The sequence below is a fragment of the Ascaphus truei genome, chromosome 4, assembly GCF_040206685.1.
Source record: "Ascaphus truei isolate aAscTru1 chromosome 4, aAscTru1.hap1, whole genome shotgun sequence".
Lineage (NCBI taxonomy): Eukaryota > Metazoa > Chordata > Amphibia > Anura > Ascaphidae > Ascaphus > Ascaphus truei.
This window is the reverse complement of record NC_134486.1, coordinates 421,283,386-421,303,801: the sequence shown is the minus strand read 5'-3', so window position 1 is coordinate 421,303,801 and position 20,416 is coordinate 421,283,386. Positions and strand designations below refer to the sequence as shown.

Below are 20,416 nucleotides of genomic sequence, written 5' to 3'. Positions count from 1 at the left end.
GTGATTATGAATCATGGAGGTTTCTCAGCCTTATCCTGCGAGGACATCCCCGGGGAAGTCCGTGCCCATCGCGTCTCCCTCGCTGCGCGCGTTATTGATCCTGTTATGATGTGATTATGAATCATGGAGGTTTCTCAGCCTTATCCTGCGAGGACATCCCCGGGGAAGTCCGTGCCCATCGCGTCTCCCTCGCTGCGCGCGTTATTGATCCTGTTATGATGTGATTATGAATCACGGAGAAGGTTTCTCAGCCTTATCCTGCGAGGACATCCCCGGGGAAGTCCGTGCCCATCGCGTCTCCCTCGCTGTGCGCGTTATTATCCTGCAAGGACATCCCCGGGGAAGTCCGTGCCCATCGCGTCTCCCTCGCTGCGCGCGTTATTGATCCTGTTATGATGTGATTATGAATCACGGAGAAGGTTTCTCAGCCTTATCCTGCGAGGACATCCCCGGGGAAGTCCGTGCCCATCGCGTCTCCCTCGCTGTGCGCGTTATTATCCTGCAAGGACATCCCCGGGGAAGTCCGTGCCCATCGCGTCTCCCTCGCTGTGCGCGTTATTGATCCTGTTATGATGTGATTATGAATCACGGAGAAGGTTTCTCAGCCTTATCCTGCGAGGACATCCCCGGGGAAGTCCGTGCCCATCGCGTCTCCCTCGCTGCGCGCGTTATTGATCCTGTTATGATGTGATTATGAATCACGGAGAAGGTTTCTCAGCCTTATCCTGCGAGGACATCCCGGCAGTGCGAGTGCGGCAGAGAAGAGCCAATAAAGTGATTATTGGTGCCAGACGTCGCCGGGGAAGGTTACGCGATGGATCATTCATCCATCCAGCCAGGATCATTAACCCCTTCACAGTCAGAGGGGCCCGCAGCGCGTTGCAGTCCCCTTTTGGCAGTGAAAGCGTTAAAGACAGACTTTGTTTCCCACCCCGGCTGCATACATCTCCTGCCGTGTCCTTTCTGAGGGAGAGGAATATGAATGCGAAAGAAACGCGTTTTCTCGCGGTCCTTTTAATGGTGATATTGTATAAAGTGCTTCCAGCGCGAATCCGTGCTAATTACTGCGGATTTCTATTCCCGTGTATAACACTTTCTGTGATGCTTGTTAGTGCGGTTTGCTATCCCGTGTATTACACTTTCTGTGATGCTTGTTAGTGCGGTTTGCTATCCCGTGTATTACACTTTCTGTGATGCTTGTTACTGCGGGTTTCTATTCCCGTGTATTACACTTTCTGTGATGCTTGTTACTGCGGATTGCTATCCCGTGTATTACACTTTCTGTGATGCTTGTTACTGCGGATTGCTATCCCGTGTATTACACTTTCTGTGATGCTTGTTATTGTGGTTTGAAAATGTAAGTCTATAAATCCTTTTATTTATCTAAGGCTCCCAAAATGAAGCAAAGAAACTGCTGCAGGTTTACCCAAGCACACACAGTCCCAAGGAAACACATTTTCTTGATTGATAAATCTGGTGCACGGGTTTTGCACGGGCTTTGCACTGGTTTTGCACTGGCATCGCACTGGTTTTGCACGGGCATCGCACTGGTTTTGCACGGGCATCCCACTGGTTTTGCACTAGTTTTGCACGGGCTTTGCACGAGCATCCCACTAGTTTTGCACGGGCATCGCACTGGTTTTGCATGGGCTTTGCACGGGCATCCCACTAGTTTTGCACGGGCATCGCACTGGTTTTGCATGGGCTTTGCACGGGCATCCCACTAGTTTTGCACGGGCATCGCACTGGTTTTGCATGGGCTTTGCACGGGCATCCCACTAGTTTTGCACGGGCATCGCACTGGCTTTGCACTGGTTTTGCACAGGTTTTGCACAGGTTTTGCACGGGATTTGCACGGGCTTTGCAGACAGAGACTTTGAGAAATGACCCCTTACATTTGCAAAAATGTCAAAACACATCTTGAAATATTAACCAGCAATTAAGGGGTGCTCAACCAGTCTCCAAGACATCCCAACAAGTCAGGCTTAAGGATATCCCTGCTTCAGCACAGGTGGGGCAGTCTTCGGCTGAGCCACTGTTTGAGCCACCTGTGCTGAAGCAGGGATATTGTGATAACCTGACCTGTTGGGGCGGTTCGAGGACTGGAGTTAAGCCCCCCTGCCTGATGGCGTAGCACCGCCAGTAAACATGGCCCTAAATGTCTAACAAGAGCCGTGTACAAGAGCCAAGATTTCAGCAGGGGAGACTCTTAGACAGATTTAGGAAAGAGTAGAGTGATTCTGGCAGCAGCGTTTAGGATAGATTGTAGGGGAGACAGGTGAGAGGCAGGAAGGCCGGACAGCAGGAGGTTACAGTAATCAAGACGGGAGAGAATGAGGGCCTGAGTCAGAGTTTTAGCAGTCGAGCAACAGAGGAAAGGGCGTATCTTTGTTATATTGCGGAGGAAAAAGCGACAAGTTTTAGAAATGTTTTGAATTTGAGGGGCGAATGTGAGAGAGGAGTCGAGTGTGACCCCTAGGCAGCGTGCTTGGGCTACTGGGTGAATGATTGTAGTTCCAACAGTAATGTGGAAGGAGGTTGTAGGGCCAGGTTTGGGAGGAAGTATGAGGAGCTCTGTTTTTGCCATGTTAAGTTTAAGGTGGCGGAGGGCCATCCAGGATGATATAGCAGAGAGACATTCAGAAACTTTGGTCTGTACAGCGAGTGTAAGTTCGGGGGTTGAAAAGTAAATTTGTGTGTCGTCAGCATAGAGGTGATATTTGAACCCAAGAGATGTGATTAGGTCACCTAGAGAGAGTGTGTACAAAGAGAAGAGGTCCCAGGACAGAGCCCTGGGGTACCCCCACAGAGAGATCAATAGAGGAGGAGGTGGTGTTAGCAGAAGATACACTGAAAGTACGCTGGGAGAGGTAAGAGGAGATCCAGGATAGAGCTTTGTTCCGAATACCAAGAGTATGGAGAATGTGAAGGAGAAGAGGGTGGTCCACGGTGTCAAATGCTGCAGAGAGGTCGAGCAATATGAGAAGAGTGTAATGACCTCTATCTTTGGCAGCATGGAGGTCATCAATTATTTTAGTGAGTGCTGTTTCAGTGGAGTGAGCAGTGCGGAAGCCAGATTGTAGCGGGTCTAGCAGAGAATACGTGTTTAGAAAGTGGAGCAAGCGAGAGAATACAAGATGTTCAAGGAGTTTAGAGGCAAAAGGCAGGAAGGAGACAGATCGATAGTTAGAAAGACAGGTAGGGTCAAGCTTGCTGTTATTGAGTAATGGTAGAACTGTTGCATGTTTAAAGGAGGAGGGAAAGGTATCAGAGTAGATGGAAGAGTTAAAAATGTGTGTGAGCATATGGGTTATAGAAGGAACAAGATGTTTTAGGAGATGGGAGGAAATGGGGTCAAAAGGGCAAGTGGTAGAGGGAGATGAGGAGATCAACAGTGACAAATCCTCCTCTGTGACAGAGGAAAAAGGAGTCACGGAAGGCAGGATGAGAGTTGGGAAGTGGTGTAGGATGGGAGGAGGAAACAGAGGGGATGTTCTGACGTATGGATTCCACCTTTTCCTGAAAATAGTCAGCAAAGTCCTGAGGTGAGATGGAGGAAGAAGAGGCAGCTGAGGGTGATCTGAGTACGGAGTCAAAGAAAGAGAAGAGTCGGCGTGGGTTAGACTTGTGCGTGTTTATTAGTGAAGAAAAGTAGCTTTGTTTAGCCTGAGAGAGGGCAGAGGTGGAACAGGATAGCATACATTTGTAGTGAAGGAAGTCTGCGAGAGTGTGAGCTTTCCTCCAATGAAAGGGTTAGATAAGCCTACCCCAGCTCGAGCGCCAGCACACACAGGTAACGTGGGGCGTGACGGCTACTTACGCTGGAAGTTGCTGACGATGTGTCGCAGGCACAGGTCGCTCAGCAGCGGGATGGTGGCCAGTGACCACGCCGGGTCCTCTGTGATGATTCTGCGCATTCTCCTGAGGTCAGCCGCCGGATTTATTTCCCAGGCTGGTAACGGGACGGAGACCGAATCCCTGCCGCTTGCTGGAGGCTCAGACATTGTAAAGATGGAGTTAACACAATGCAACCAGTTCCAGCCGTGTCCGGTTCAAAGTGTGTGCGTTCCTGCAGGAGGAGAGGGGAGAGCGGGGCAGGTCAGCGGTGTCTGGCACACATGCTTCTCTTGTGAGGAGGTATGGAAGAGTAACACAGGAGGAGAGGGGAGAGCGGGGTAGGTCAGCGGTGTCTGGCACACATGCTTCTCTTGTGAGGAGGTATGGAAAAGTAACACAGGAGGAGAGGGGAGAGCGGGGCAGGTCAGCGGTGTCTGGCACACATGCTTCTCTTGTGAGGAGGTATGGAAGAGTCACACAGGAGGAGAGGGGAGAGCGGGGCAGGTCAGCGGTGTCTGGCACACATGCTTCTCTTGTGAGGAGGTATGGAAGAGTCACACAGGAGGAGAGGGGAGAGCGGGGCAGGTCAGCGGTGTCTGGCACACATGCTTCTCTTGTGAGGAGGTATGGAAGAGTCACACAGGAGAGGGGAGAGCGGGGCAGGTCAGCGGTGTCTGGCACACATGCTTCTCTTGTGAGGAGGTATGGAAGAGTCACACAGGAGAGGGGAGAGTGGGGCATGTCAGCGGTGTCTGGCACACATGCTTCTCTTGTGAGGAGGTATGGAAGAGTCACACAGGAGGAGAGGGGAGAGCGGGGCAGGTCAGCGGTGTCTGGCACACATGCTTCTCTTGTGAGGAGGTATGGAAGAGTAAGACAGGAGGAGAGGGGAGAGCGGGGCAGGTCAGCGGTGTCTGGCACACATGCTTCTCTTGTGAGGAGGTATGGATGAGTCACACAGGAGGAGGTATGGATGAGTTACACGAGATTGAGGTATGGATGAGTTACACGAGGAGGAGGTATGGATGAGTTACACAGGAGGAGGTATGGAAGAGTTACACAGGAGGAGGTATGGATGAGTTACACGAGGAGGAGGTATGGATGAGTTACACGAGGAGGAGGTATGGATGAGTTACATAGGAGGAGGTATGGAAGAGTCACACAGGAGGAGGTATGGATGAGTTACACAGGAGGAGGTATGGAAGAGTTACACTAGAGGAGGTATGGATGAGTTACACGACGAGGAGGTATGGATGAGTTACAAAGGAGGCAGTATGGATGAGTTACACAGGAGGCGGTATGGATGAGTTACACGACGAGGAGGTATGGATGAGTTACACGAGGAGGAGGTATGGATGAGTTACACGACGAGGAGGTATGGATGAGTTACACGAGGAGGAGGTATGGATGAGTTACACGACGAGGAGGTATGGATGAGTTACACGAGGAGGTATAGATGAGCTACACGAGGAGGAGGTATGGATGAGTTACATGACAAGGAGGAATGGATGAGTTACACGACGAGGAGGTATGGATGAGTTACACGATGAGGCGGTATGGATGAGTTACACGAGGAGGAGGTATGGATGAGTTACACGAGGAGGAGGTATGGATGAGTTACACGAGGAGGAGGTATGGATGAGTTACATGAGGAGGAGGTATGGATGAGTCACACGACGAGGAGGTATGGATGAGTCAAACGACGAGGAGGTATGGATGAGATACACAGGAGGAGGTATGGTTGAGACACAAGGAGGAGTTCTGGATGAGTTACACGAGGAGGCGGTATGGATAAGTTACAAGAGGAGGTATGGATGAGACACAAAGAAGAGTTCTAGATGAGTTACACGAGGAGGCAGTATGGATAAGTTACACAGGAGGAGGTATGGATGAGTTACACAGGAGGAGGTATGGATGAGTTACACAGGAGGAGGTATGGATGAGTTAAACGAGGAGGAGGTATGGATGAGTTACAAGAGGAGGAGGTATGGATGAGTTACACAGGAGGAGGTATGGAAGAGTTACACTAGAGGAGGTATGGATGAGTTACACGACGAGGAGGTATGGATGAGTTAAACGAGGAGGAGGTATGGATGAGTTACAAGAGGAGGAGGTATGGATGAGTTACACGAGGAGGAGGTATAGATGAGTTACACAACGAGGAGGTATAGATGAGTTACAAGAGGAGGAGGTATGGATGAGTTACACGAGGAGGCGGTATGGATGAGTTACACGAGATTGAGGTATGGGTGAGTTACACGAGATTGAGGTATGGATGAGTTACACAGGAGGAGGTATGGATGAGTTACACGAGATTAAGGTATGGATGAGTTACACAGGAGGAGGTATGGATGAGTTACACGAGTAGGAGTTATGGATGAGTTACCCGAGATTAAGGTATGGATGAGTTACAAAGGAGGAGGTATGGATGAGTTACACGAGAAGGAGGTATGGATGAGTTACACAGGAGGAGTTATGGATGAGTTACACGAGGAGGAGGTATGGATGAGTTATACGAGAAGGAGGTATGGATGAGTTACACAGGAGGAGGTATGGATGAGTCACGCGAGGAGGAGGAGGTATGGATAAGTTACAAGAGGAGGAGGTATGGATGAGTTACACGAGGAGGAGGTATGGATGAGTTACACGAGATTGAGGTTTGGATGAGTTACACGAGATTAAGGTATGGATGAGTTACACGAGAAGGAGGTATGGATGAGTTACACGAGATTGAGGTATGGATGAGTTACACGAGATTGAGGTATGGATGAGTTACACGAGATTAAGGTATGGATGAGTTACATGACAAGGAGGAATGGATGAGTTACACGAGGAGGAGGTATGGATGAGTTACACGATGAGGAGGTATGGATGAGTTACACGAGGAGGAGGTATGGATGAGTTACACGAGGAGGAGGTGTCGATGAGTTACACGAGGAGGTATGGATGAGTTACACGAGGAGGAGGTATGGATGAGTCACACGACGAGGAGGTATGGATGAGTCAAACGACGAGGAGGTATGGATGAGTCAAACGACGAGGAGGTATGGATGAGATACACAGGAGGAGGTATGGATGAGACACAAGGAGGAGTTCTGGATGAGTTACACGAGGGGGTATGGATAAGTTACAAGAGGAGGTATGGATGAGATACACAGGAGGAGGTATGGATGAGACACAAGGAGGAGTTCTAGATGAGTTACATGAGGAGGCGGTATGGATAAGTTACACAGGAGGAGGTATGGATGAGTTACACAGGAGGAGGTATGGATGAGTTAAATGAGGAGGAGGTATGGATGAGTTACAAGAGGAGGAGGTATGGATGAGTTACACGAGGAGGAGGTATGGATAAGTTACAAGAGGAGGAGGTATGGATGAGTTACACAGGAGGAGGTATGGATGAGTTACACAGGAGGAGGTATGGATGAGTTAAACGAGGAGGAGGTATGGATGAGTTACACGAGGAGGAGGTATGGATGAGTTACACGAGAATGAGGTATGGGTGAGTTACACGAGATTGAGGTATCGATGAGTTACACGAGATTAAGGTATGGATGAGTTACACAGGAGGAGGTATGGATGAGTTACACGAGTAGGAGTTATGGATGAGTTACACGAGATTAAGGTATGGATGAGTTACACAGGAGGAGGTATGGATGAGTTACATGAGAAGGAGGTATGGATGAGTTACACAGGAGGAGTTATGTATGAGTTACACGAGGAGGAGGTATGGATGAGTTATACGAGAAGGAGGTATGGATGAGTTACACAGGAGGAGGTATGGATGAGTCACACGAGGAGGAGGAGGTATGGATAAGTTACAAGAGGAGGAGGTATGGATGAGTTACACGAGGAGGAGGTATGGATGAGTTACACGAGATTGAGGTTTGGATGAGTTACACGAGATTAAGGTATGGATGAGTTACATGAGAAGGAGGTATGGATGAGTTACACGAGATTGAGGTATGGATGAGTTACACGAGATTAAGGTATGGATGAGATACACGAGATTGAGGTATGGATGAGTTACACGAGATTAAGGTATGGATGAGTTACATGACAAGGAGGAATGGATGAGTTACACGACGAGGAGGTATGGATGAGTTACACGATGAGGAGGTATGGATGAGTTACACGAGGAGGAAGTATGGATGAGTTATACGAGAAGGAGGTATGGATGAGTTACACGAGGAGGAGGTATGGATGAGTCACACGACGAGGAGGTATGGATGAGTCAAATGACGAGGAGGTATGGATGAGTCAAACGACGAAGCGATATGGATGAGATACACAGGAGGAGGTATGGATGAGACACAAGGAGGAGTTCTGGATGAGTTACACGAGGAGGTATGGATAAGTTACAAGAGGAGGTATGGATGAGACACAAGGAGGAGTTCTAGATGAGTTACACGAGGAGGCGGTATGGATAAGTTACACAGGAGGAGGTATGGATGAGTTACACAGGAGGAGGTATGGATGAGTTAAACGAGGAGGAGGTATGGATGAGTTACAAGAGGAGGAGGTATGGATGAGTTACACGAGGAGGAGGTATGGATAAGTTACAAGAGGAGGAGGTATGGATGAGTTACAAGAGGAGGAGGTATAGATGAGTTACAAGAGGAGGTATGGATGAGTTACACGAGGAGGTATGGGTGAGTTACACGAGGAGGTATGGGTGAGTTACACGAGATTGAGGTATCAATGAGTTACACGAGATTAAGGTATCGATGAGTTACACAGGAGGAGGTATGGATGAGTTACACGAGATTAAGGTATGGATGAGTTACACAGGAGGAGGTATGGATGAGTTACACGAGGAGGAGTTAGGGATGAGTTACACGAGGAGGAGGTATGGATGAGTTATACGAGAAGGAGGTATGGATGAAATACACAGGTGGAGGTATGGATGGGTCACACGAGGAGGAGGAGGTGTGGATAAGTTACAAGAGGAGGAGGTATGGATGAGTTACACAAGGAGGAGGTATGACCGAGTTACACGAGGAGGAGTTATGGATGAGTTACACGAAGAGGAGGTATGGATGAGTTACACGAGGAGGAGGTATGGATGAGTTACACGAGATTGAGGTATGGATGAGTTACACGAGATTAAGGTATGGAGGAGTTACACAGGAGGAGGTATGGATGAGTTACACAGGAGGAGTTATGGATGAGTTACACGAGGAGGAGGTATGGATGAGTTACACGAGATTGAGGTATGGATGAGTTACACGAGATTGAGGTATGGATGAGTTACACGAGATTAAGGTATGGATGAGTTACACAGGAGGAGATATGGATGAGTTACACGAGGAGGAGGTATGGATGAGTTACACAGGAGGAGGTGTGCATAAGTTACAAGAGGAGGAGGTATGGATGAATTACACGAGGAGGAGGTATGGATGAGTTACACGAGGAGGAGGTATGGATGAGTTACACGAGGAGGAGGTATGGATGAGTTACATGAGGAGGAGGTATGGATGAGTTACACGAGGAGGAGGTATGGATGAGTTACACAGGAGGAGGTATGGATGAGTTACAAAGGAGTAGGTATGGATGAGTTACACGAGGAGGAGGTATGGATGAGTTACACGAGGAGGAGGTATGGATGAGTTACACAGAAGGAGGTATGGATGAGTTACACGAGGAGGAGATATGGAAGCGTTACAGAGGAGGAGGTATGGATGAGTTAAACAAGGAGGAGTTATGGATGAGTTACACACAAGAAGCTATGAATGAGTTACATGAGGAGGAGGTATGGATGAGTTACACAAGATTGAGGTATGGATGAGATACACGAGGAGGAGGTATGGATGAGTTACACAGGAGGAGGTATGGATGACTTACACGAGGAGGAGTTATGGATGAGTTACACAGGAGGAGCTATGGATGAGTTACATGAGGAGGAGGTATGGATGAGTTAAACGAGGAGGAGTTATGGATGAGTTACACAGGAGGTATGGATGAGTTACACAGGAGGAGGTATTGATGAGTTACACGAGGAGGTATGGATGAGTTACACGAGGAGGAGGTATGGATGAGTTACACGAGGAGGAGGTATGGATGAGTTACACGAGGAGGAGGTATGGATGAGTTACACAAGGAGGAGGTATGGATGAGTTACACAAGGAGGAGGTATGGATGAGTTACACAAGGAGGAGGTATGGATGAGTTACACGAGGAGGAGGTATGGATGAGTTACACGAGGAGGTATGGATGAGTTACACAAGGAGGAGGTATGACTGAGTTACACGAGGAGGAGTTATGGATGAGTTACACGAGGAGGAGGTATGGATGAGTTACACGAGGAGGAGGTATGGATGAGTTACACAAGGAGGAGGTATGAATGAGTTACACGAGGAGGAGTTATGGATGAGTTACACGAGGAGGAGTTATGGATGAGTTACACGAGGAGGTATGGATGAGTTACACTAGGAGGAGGTATGGATGAGTTACACAGGAGGAGGTATGGATGAGTTACACAAGGAGGAGGTATGGATGAGTTACACGAGGAGGAGGTATGGATGAGTTAAACGAGGAGGAGTTATGGATGAGTTACACAGGAGGAGCTATGAATGAGTTACATGAGGAGGAGGTATGGATGAGTTACACAAGTTTGAGGTATGGATGAGTTACACAAGTTTGAGGTATGGATGAGATACACGAGGAGGCATGGATGAGTTACACAGGAGGAGGTATGGATGAGTTACACGAGGAGGAGGTATGGATGACTTACACGAGGAGGCGGTATGGATGAGTTACACAGGAGGAGGTATGGATGAGTTAAACGAGGAGGAGTTATGGATGAGTTACACAGGAGGAGCTATGAATGAGTTACATGAGGAGGAGGTATGGATGAGTTACACAAGATTGAGGTATGGATGAGATACACGAGGAGGAGGTATGGATGAATTACACGAGGAGGAGTTATGGATGAGTTACACGAGGAGGAGGTATGGAGGAGTTACACAGGAGGAGGTATGGATGAGTTACACAGGAGGAGGTATGGATGAGTTACAAAGGAGTAGGTATGGATGAGTTACACGAGGAGGAGGTATGGATGAGTTACACAGAAGGAGGTATGGATGAGTTACACACAAGGAGCTATGAATGAGTTACATGAGGAGTTGGTATGGATGAGTTACACAAGATTGAGGTATGGATGAGATACACGAGGAGGAGGTATGGATGAGTTACACAGGAGGAGGTATGGATGACTTACACGAGGAGGAGTTATGGATGAGTTACACAGGAGGAGCTATGGATGAGTTACATGAGGAGGAGGTATGGATGAGTTAAACGAGGAGGAGTTATGGATGAGTTACACAGGAGGTATGGATGAGTTACACAGGAGTAGGTATGGATGAGTTACACGAGGAGGAGTTATGGATGAGTTACACACAAGGAGCTATGAATGAGTTACATGAGGAGTTGGTATGGATGAGTTACACAAGATTGAGGTATGGATGAGATACACGAGGAGGAGGTATGGATGAGTTACACAGGAGGAGGTATGGATGACTTACACGAGGAGGAGTTATGGATGAGTTACACAGGAGGAGCTATGGATGAGTTACATGAGGAGGAGGTATGGATGAGTTAAACGTGGAGGAGTTATGGATGAGTTACACAGGAGGTATGGATGAGTTACACAGGAGGAGGTATGGATGAGTTACACGAGGAGGAGGTATGGATGAGTTACACGAGGAGGAGGTATGGATGAGTTACACGAGGAGGAGGTATGGATGAGTTACACGAGGAGGAGGTATGGATGAGTTACACAAGGAGGAGGTATGGATGAGTTACACAAGGAGGAGGTATGACTGAGTTACACGAGGAGGAGTTATGGATGAGTTACACGAGGAGGAGGTATGGATGAGTTACACGAGGAGGAGGTATGGATGAGTTACACGAGGAGTAGGTATGAATGAGTTACACGAGGAGGAGTTATGGATGAGTTACACGAGGAGGAGTTATGGATGAGTTACACGAGGAGGAGGTATGGATGAGTTACACTAGGAGGAGGTATGGATGAGTTACACAGGAGGAGGTATGGATGAGTTACACAAGGAGGAGGTATGGATGAGTTACACGAGGAGGAGGTATGGATGAGTTACACGAGGAGGAGTTATGGATGAGTTACACAGGAGGAGCTATGAATGAGTTACATGAGTTGGAGGTATGGATGAGTTACACAAGTTTGAGGTATGGATGAGATACACGAGGAGGCATGGATGAGTTACACAGGAGGAGGTATGGATGACTTACACGAGGAGGCGGTATGGATGAGTTACACAGGAGGAGGTATGGATGAGTTAAACGAGGAGGAGTTATGGATGAGTTACACAAGAGGAGCTATGAATGAGTTACATGAGGAGGAGGTATGGATGAGATACACGAGGAGGAGGTATGGATGAGTTACACGAGGAGGAGTTATGGATGAGTTACACGAGGAGGAGGTATGGATGAGTTACACAGGAGGAGGTATGGATGAGTTACACAGGAGGAGGTATGGATGAGTTACAAAGGAGTAGGTATGGATGAGTTACACGAGGAGATATGGATGAGTTACAGAGGAGGAGGTATGGATGAGTTAAACAAGGAGGAGTTATGGATGAGATACACACAAGGAGCTATGAATGAGTTACATGAGGAGAAGGTATGGATGAGTTAAACGAGGAGGAGTTATGGATGAGTTACACAGGAGGAGGTATGGATGACTTACACGAGGAGGAGGTATGGATGAGTTACACAGGAGGAGGTATGGATGACTTACACGAGGAGGAGGTATGGATGAGTTACACAGGAGGAGGTATGGATGAGTTAAACAAGGAGGAGTTATGGATGAGATACACACAAGGAGCTATGAATGAGTTACATGAGGAGAAGGTATGGATGAGTTAAACGAGGAGGAGTTATGGATGAGTTACACAGGAGGAGGTATGGATGAGATACACGAGGAGGAGGTATGGATGAGTTACACAGGAGGAGGTATGGATGAGTTACACGAGGAGGAGGTATGGATGAGTTACACAGGAGGAGGTATGGATGAGTTAAACGAGGAGGAGTTATGGATGAGTTACACAGGAGGAGCTATGGATGAGTTACATGAGGAGGAGGTATGGATGAGTTAAACGAGGAGGAGTTATGGATGAGTTACACAGGAGGTATGGATGAGTTCCACAGGAGGAGGTATGGATGAATTACACGAGGAGGAGGTATGGATGAGTTACACGAGGAGGAGGTATAGATGAGTTACACGAGGAGGAGGTATGGATGAGTTACACGATGAGGAGGTATGGATGAGTTACACGAGGAGGAGGTATGGGTGAGTTACACAAGGAGGAGGTATGGATGAGTTACACGAGGAGGAGGTATGGATGAGTTACACGAGGAGGTATGGATGAGTTACACAAGGAGGAGGTATGACTGAGTTACACGAGGAGGAGTTATGGATGAGTTACACGAGGAGGAGGTATGGATGAGTTACACGAGGAGGAGTTATGGATGAGTTACACGAGGAGGAGGTATGAATGAGTTACACGAGGAGGAGTTATGGATGAGTTACACGAGGAGGAGTTATGGATGAGTTACACGAGGAGGAGGTATGGATGAGTTACACTAGGAGGTATGGATGAGTTACACAGGAGGAGGTATGGATGACTTACACGAGGAGGCGGTATGGATCAGTTACACAGGAGGAGGTATGGATGAGTTACACAGGAGGAGGTATGGATGAGTTAAACGAGGAGGAGTTATGGATGAGTTACACAGGAGGAGATATGAATGAGTTACATGAGGAGGAGGTATGGATGAGTTACACAAGATTGAGGTATGGATGAGATACACGAGGAGGAGGTATGGATGAGTTACACGAGGAGGAGTTATGGATGAGTTACACGAGGAGGAGGTATGGATGAGTTACACAAGGAGGAGGTATGGATGAGTTACACGAGGAGGAGGTATGGATGAGTTAAACGAGGAGGAGTTATGGATGAGTTACACAGGAGGAGCTATGAATGAGTTACATGAGGAGGAGGTATGGATGAGTTACACAAGTTTGAGGTATGGATGAGATACACGAGGAGGCATGGATGAGTTACACAGGAGGAGGTATGGATGAGTTACACGAGGAGGAGGTATGGATGACTTACACGAGGAGGCGGTATGGATGAGTTACACAAGATTGAGGTATGGATGAGATACACGAGGAGGAGGTATGGATGAGTTACACGAGGAGGAGTTATGGATGAGTTACACGAGGAGGAGGTATGGATGAGTTACACAAGGAGGAGGTATGGATGAGTTACACGAGGAGGAGGTATGGATGAGTTAAACGAGGAGGAGTTATGGATGAGTTACACGAGGAGGAGTTTGGATGAGTTACACGAGGAGGAGGTATGGATGAGTTACACAAGGAGGAGGTATGGATGAGTTACACGAGGAGGAGGTATGGATGAGTTAAACGAGGAGGAGTTATGGATGAGTTACACAGGAGGAGCTATGAATGAGTTACATGAGGAGGAGGTATGGATGAGTTACACAAGTTTGAGGTATGGATGAGATACACGAGGAGGCATGGATGAGTTACACAGGAGGAGGTATGGATGAGTTACACGAGGAGGAGGTATGGATGACTTACACGAGGAGGCGGTATGGATGAGTTACACAGGAGGAGGTATGGATGAGTTACACAGGAGGAGGTATGGATGAGTTAAACGAGGAGGAGTTATGGATGAGTTACACAGGAGGAGCTATGAATGAGTTACATGAGGAGGAGGTATGGATGAGTTACACAAGATTGAGGTATGGATGAGATACACGAGGAGGAGGTATGGATGAGTTAAACAGGAGGAGGTATGGATGAGTTACATGAGGAGGAGGTATGGATGAGTTACACAGGAGGAGGTATGGATGAGTTACAAAGGAGTAGGTATGGATGAGTTACACGAGGAGATATGGATGAGTTACAGAGGAGGAGGTATGGATGAGTTACAGAGGAGGAGGTATGGATGAGTTAAACAAGGAGGAGTTATGGATGAGTTACACACAAGGAGCTATGAATGAGTTACATGAGGAGGAGGTATTGATGAGTTACACAAGATTGAGGTATGGATGAGATACACGAGGAGGAGGTATGGATGAGTTACACAAGAGGAGGTATGGATGAGTTACATGAGGAGGAGGTATGGATGAGTTAAACGAGGAGGAGTTATGGATGAGTTACACAGGAGGAGGTATGGATGAGTTACACAGGAGGAGGTATGGATGAGTTACACGAGGAGGAGGTATGGATGAGTTACACGAGGAGGAGGTATGGATGAGTTACACGAGAAGGAGGTATGGATGAGTTACACGAGGAGGAGGTATGGATGAGTTACACAAGGAGGAGGTATGGATGAGTTACACGAGGAGGAGGTATGGATGAGTTACACGAGGAGGAGGTATGGATGAGTTACACGAGGAGGAGGTATGGATGAGTTACACAAGGAGGAGGTATGGATGAGTTACATGAGGAGGAGTTATGGATGAGTTACACGAGGAGGAGGTATGGATGAGTTACACAAGGAGGAGGTATGAATGAGTTACACGAGGAGGAGGTATGGATGAGTTACACAGGAGGGGGTATGGATGAGTTAAACGAGGAGTTATGGATGAGTTACACAGGAGGAGCTATGAATTAGTTACATGAGGAGGAGGTATGGATGAGTTACACAAGATTGAGGTATGGATGAGATACACGAGGAGGAGGTATGGATGAGTTACACAGGAGGAGGTATGGATGACTTACATGAGGAGGAGGTATGGATGAGTAACACAGGAGGAGGTATGGAGGAGTTACACCGGAGGAGGTATGGATAAGGTCCAAGAGGAGGAGTTATGGATGGGTTACACGAGATTGAGGTATGGATGAGTTACACGAGATTGAGGTATGGATACGTTACAAGAGGTTTGGATGAGTTACACCAGGAGGAGGTATGGATGAGTTACACAGGAGGAGGTTTGGATGAGTTACACGAGAAGGAGGTATGGATGAGTTACACGAGAAGGAGGTATGGATGAGTTACACGAGAAGGAGGTATGGATGAGTTACACCAGGAGGAGGTATGGATAAGTTACACGAGGAGGAGGTATGGATGAGTTACACGAGGAGGAGGTATGGATGTGTTACACCAGGAGGAGGTATGGATGAGTTACACAGGAGGAGGTATGGTTAAGTTACAAGAGGAGGAGTTATAGATGACGTGACACTTCTGTGGCTGACACACTGTATCTGGGACACGGGTCTCATGTACGTGACAGCTTCTGTGGCTGACTGTCAGTAGCTGGGACACAGGTCTCATGCACGTGACAGCTTCTGTGGCTGACTGTCAGTAGCTGGGACGCGGGTCTCATGTAGGTGACAGCTTCTGTGGCAACTGCCAGTAGCTGGGACACGGAACTCATGTACGTGACAGCTTCTGTGGACGAATGTCCGTCGCTGGGACACAGGTCTCATGTACGTGACAGCTTCTGTGGCAACTGTCAATAGCTGGGACACAGGTCTCATGTACGTGACCGCTTCTGTGGCAACTGTCAGTAGCTGGGACACGGGTCTCATGTAGGTGACAGCTTCTGTGGCAACTGTCAGTAGCTGGGTCACAGGTCTCATGTACGTGACAGCTTCTGTGGACGAATGTCCGTCGCTGGGACACAGGTCTCATGTACGTGACAGCTTCTGTGGACGAATGTCCGTCGCTGGGACACGGGTCTCATGTACGTGACAGCTTCTGTGGACGAATGTCCGTCGCTGGGACACGGGTCTCATGTACGTGACAGCTTCTGTGGCTGACAGTCAGTAGCTGGGACACGGGTCTAATGTACGTGACAGCTTCTGTGGCTAACTGTCTCATACATTTTTCACTCAGAGGATGCTGGAAGTAAATATTGACCATGCGGGGTCACGCGAGGTGCCACGTCTCACATGGCGATTTGAAGCCACGTCGGGCCTGCAGTCAGTAATAAGATATAATGATACAAGTGTCCGCACATTGAGAGATACACATTATCAGGGCCCCCCCACGGGGCCAGGCCAGGGGTCCTGCAGTGACCGCACACTGAGATACACATTATCAGGGTCACCCCACGGAGCCAGGCCAGGGGTCCTGCAGTGACCGCACACTGAGATACACATTATCAGGGCCACCCCACGGAGCCAGGCCAGGGGTCCTGCAGTGACCACACACTGAGAGATACACATTATCAGGACCCCCCCACGGAGCCAGGCCAGGGGTCCTGCAGTGACTCCACACTGAGATACACATTATCAGGGTCACCCCACGGAGCCAGGCCAGGGGTCCTGCAGTGACTCCACACTGAGATACACATTATCAGGGTCACCCCACGGAGCCAGGCCAGGGGTCCTGCAGTGACTCCACACTGAGATACACATTATCAGGGTCACCCCACGGAGCCAGGCCAGGGGTCCTGCAGTGACCCTACACTGAGATACACATTATCAGGGTCACCCCACGGAGCCAGGCCAGGGGTCCTGCAGTGACCGCACACTGAGAGATACACATTATCAAAGTCACCCCACGGAGCCAGGCCAGGGGACCTGCAGTGACCGCACACTGAGAGATACACATTATCAGGGCCACCCCACGGAGCCAGGCCAGGGGTCCTGCAGTGACCCCACACTGAGATACACATTATCAGGGCCACCCCACGGAGCCAGGCCAGGGGTCCTGCAGTGACCCCACACTGAGATACACATTATCAAAGTCACCCCACGGGGCCAGGCCAGGGGACCTGCAGTGACCCCACACTGAGATACACATTATCAGGGCCACCCCATGGGGCCAGGCCAGGGGTCCTGCAGTGACCGCACACTGAGAGATACACATTATCAGGGCCACCCCACGGGGCCAGGCCAGGGGTCCTGCAGTGACCCCACACTGAGATACACATTATCAGGGCCACCCCACGGAGCCAGGCCAGGGGTCCTGCAGTGACCGCACACTGAGATACACATTATCAGGGCCACCCCACGGGGCCAGGCCAGGGGTCCTGCAGTGACCCCACACTGAGATACACATTATCAGGGCCACCCCACGGGGCCAGGCCAGGGGTCCTGCAGTGACCCCACACTGAGATACACATTATCAGGACCACCCCACGGAGCCAGGCCAGGGGTCCTGCAGTAACCCCACACTGAGATACACATTATCAGGACCACCCCACAGAGCCAGACCAGGGGTCCTGCAGTGACCGCACACTGAGAGATAAACATTATCAGGGCCCCCCCACGGAGCCAGGCCAGGGGTCCTGCAGTGACCCCACACTGAGATACACATTATCAGGACCACCCCACGGAGCCAGGCCAGGGGTCCTGCAGTGACTCCACACTGAGATACACATTATCAGGGCCACCCCACAGGGCCAGGCCAGGGGTCCTGCAGTGACCGCACACTGAGATACACATTATCAGGGTCACCCCACGGAGCCAGGCCAGGGGTCCTGCAGTGACCCCACACTGAGATACACATTATCAGGGCCACCCCACGGAGCCAGGCCAGGGGTCCTGCAGTGACCGCACACTGAGATACACATTATCAGGGCCACCCCACGGGGCCAGGCCAGGGGTCCTGCAGTGACCCCACACTGAGAGATACACATTATCAGGGTCACCCCACGGAGCCAGGCCAGGGGTCCTGCAGTGACCGCACACTGAGATACACATTATCAGGGCCACCCCACGGGGCCAGGCCAGGGGTCCTGCAGTGACCACACACTGAGATACACATTATCAGGGCCACCCCACGGAGCCAGGCCAGGGGTCCTGCAGTGACCCCACACTGAGAGATACACATTATCAGGGTCACCCCACGGAGCCAGGCCAGGGGTCCTGCAGTGACCGCACAGTGAGAGATACACATTATCAGGGCCACCCCACGGGGCCAGGCCAGGGGTCCTGCAGTGACCGCACACTGAGATACACATTATCAGGGCCCCCCCACGGAGCCAGGCCAGGGGTCCTGCAGTGACCCCACACTGAGAGATACACATTATCAGGGTCACCCCACGGAGCCAGGCCAGGGGTCCTGCAGTGACCGCACACTGAGATACACATTATCAGGGCCACCCCACGGGGCCAGGCCAGGGGTCCTGCAGTGACCACACACTGAGATACACATTATCAGGGCCACCCCACGGAGCCAGGCCAGGGGTCCTGCAGTGACCCCACACTGAGAGATACACATTATCAGGGTCACCCCACGGAGCCAGGCCAGGGGTCCTGCAGTGACCGCACAGTGAGAGATACACATTATCAGGGCCACCCCACGGGGCCAGGCCAGGGGTCCTGCAGTGACCGCACACTGAGATACACATTATCAGGGCCCCCCCACGGAGCCAGGCCAGGGGTCCTGCAGTGACCCCACACTGAGAGATACACATTATCAGGGCCACCCCACGGAGCCAGGTCACGGGTCCTGCAGTGACCCCACACTGAGATACACATTATCAGGGTCACCCCACGGAGCCAGGCCAGGGGTCCTGCAGTGACCCCACACTGAGATACACATTATCAGGGTCACCCCACGGAGCCAGGCCAGGGGTCCTGCAGTGACCCCACACAGATAGATACACATTATTGGGGCCACCCCACGGAGCCAGGCCAGGGGTCCTGCAGTGACCGCACACTGAGAGATACACATTATCAGGGTCACCCCACGGAGCCAGGCCAGGGGTCCTGCAGTGACCCCACACTGAGAGATACACATTATCAGGGTCACCCCACGGGGCCAGGCCAGGGGTCCTGCAGTGACCGCACACTGAGATACACATTATCAGGGTCACCCCACGAAGCCAGGCCAGGGGTCCTGCAGTGACCCCACACTGAGATACACATTATCAGGGTCACCCCACGGGGCCAGGCCAGGGGTCCTGCAGTGACCCCACACTGAGAGATACACATTATCAGGGCCACCCCACGGGGCCAGGCCAGGGGTCCTGCAGTGACCGCACACTGAGATACACATTATCAGGGTCACCCCACGAAGCCAGGCCAGGGGTCCTGCAGTGACCCCACACTGAGATACACATTATCAGGGTCACCCCACGGGGCCAGGCCAGGGGTCCTGCAGTGACCCCACACTGAGAGATACACATTATCAGGGCCACCCCACGGGGCCAGGCCAGGGGTCCTGCAGTGACCCCACACAGATAGATACACATTATCAGGGCCACCCCACGGAGCCAGGCCAGGGGTCCTGCAGTGACCCCACACTGAGATACACATTATCAGGGCCACCCCACGGAGCCAGGCCAGGGGTCCTGCAGTGACCCCACACTGAGATACACATTATCAGGGTCACCCCACGGAGCCAGGCCAGGGGTCCTGCAGTGACCCCACACTGAGATACACATTATCAGGGTCACCCCACGGGGCCAGGCCAGGGGTCCTGCAGTGACCCCACACTGAGATACACATTATCAGGGTCACCCCACGGGGCCAGGCCAGGGGTCCTGCAGTGACCCCACACAGAGATACACATTATCAGGGCCACCCCACGGAGCCAGGCCAGGGGTCCTGCAGTGA

At 50.5% G+C, this 20,416-nt stretch overlaps 1 protein-coding gene across 2 annotated transcripts in view; it reads right to left on the bottom strand.

Moving 5' to 3' along the window:
• Nucleotides 1-20,416, bottom strand: part of DRC5 (dynein regulatory complex subunit 5) — a 145,604-nt gene that overhangs the window by 105,553 nt on the left and 19,635 nt on the right. For both annotated transcript variants that reach the window (XM_075598830.1, XM_075598831.1), the window contains exon 2: nt 3,821-4,069. In XM_075598830.1, coding sequence (XP_075454945.1) covers nt 3,821-4,004 — 184 coding nt within the window. In that variant the 5' untranslated portion in view covers nt 4,005-4,069. The remainder of the gene's footprint in view (nt 1-3,820; nt 4,070-20,416) is intronic.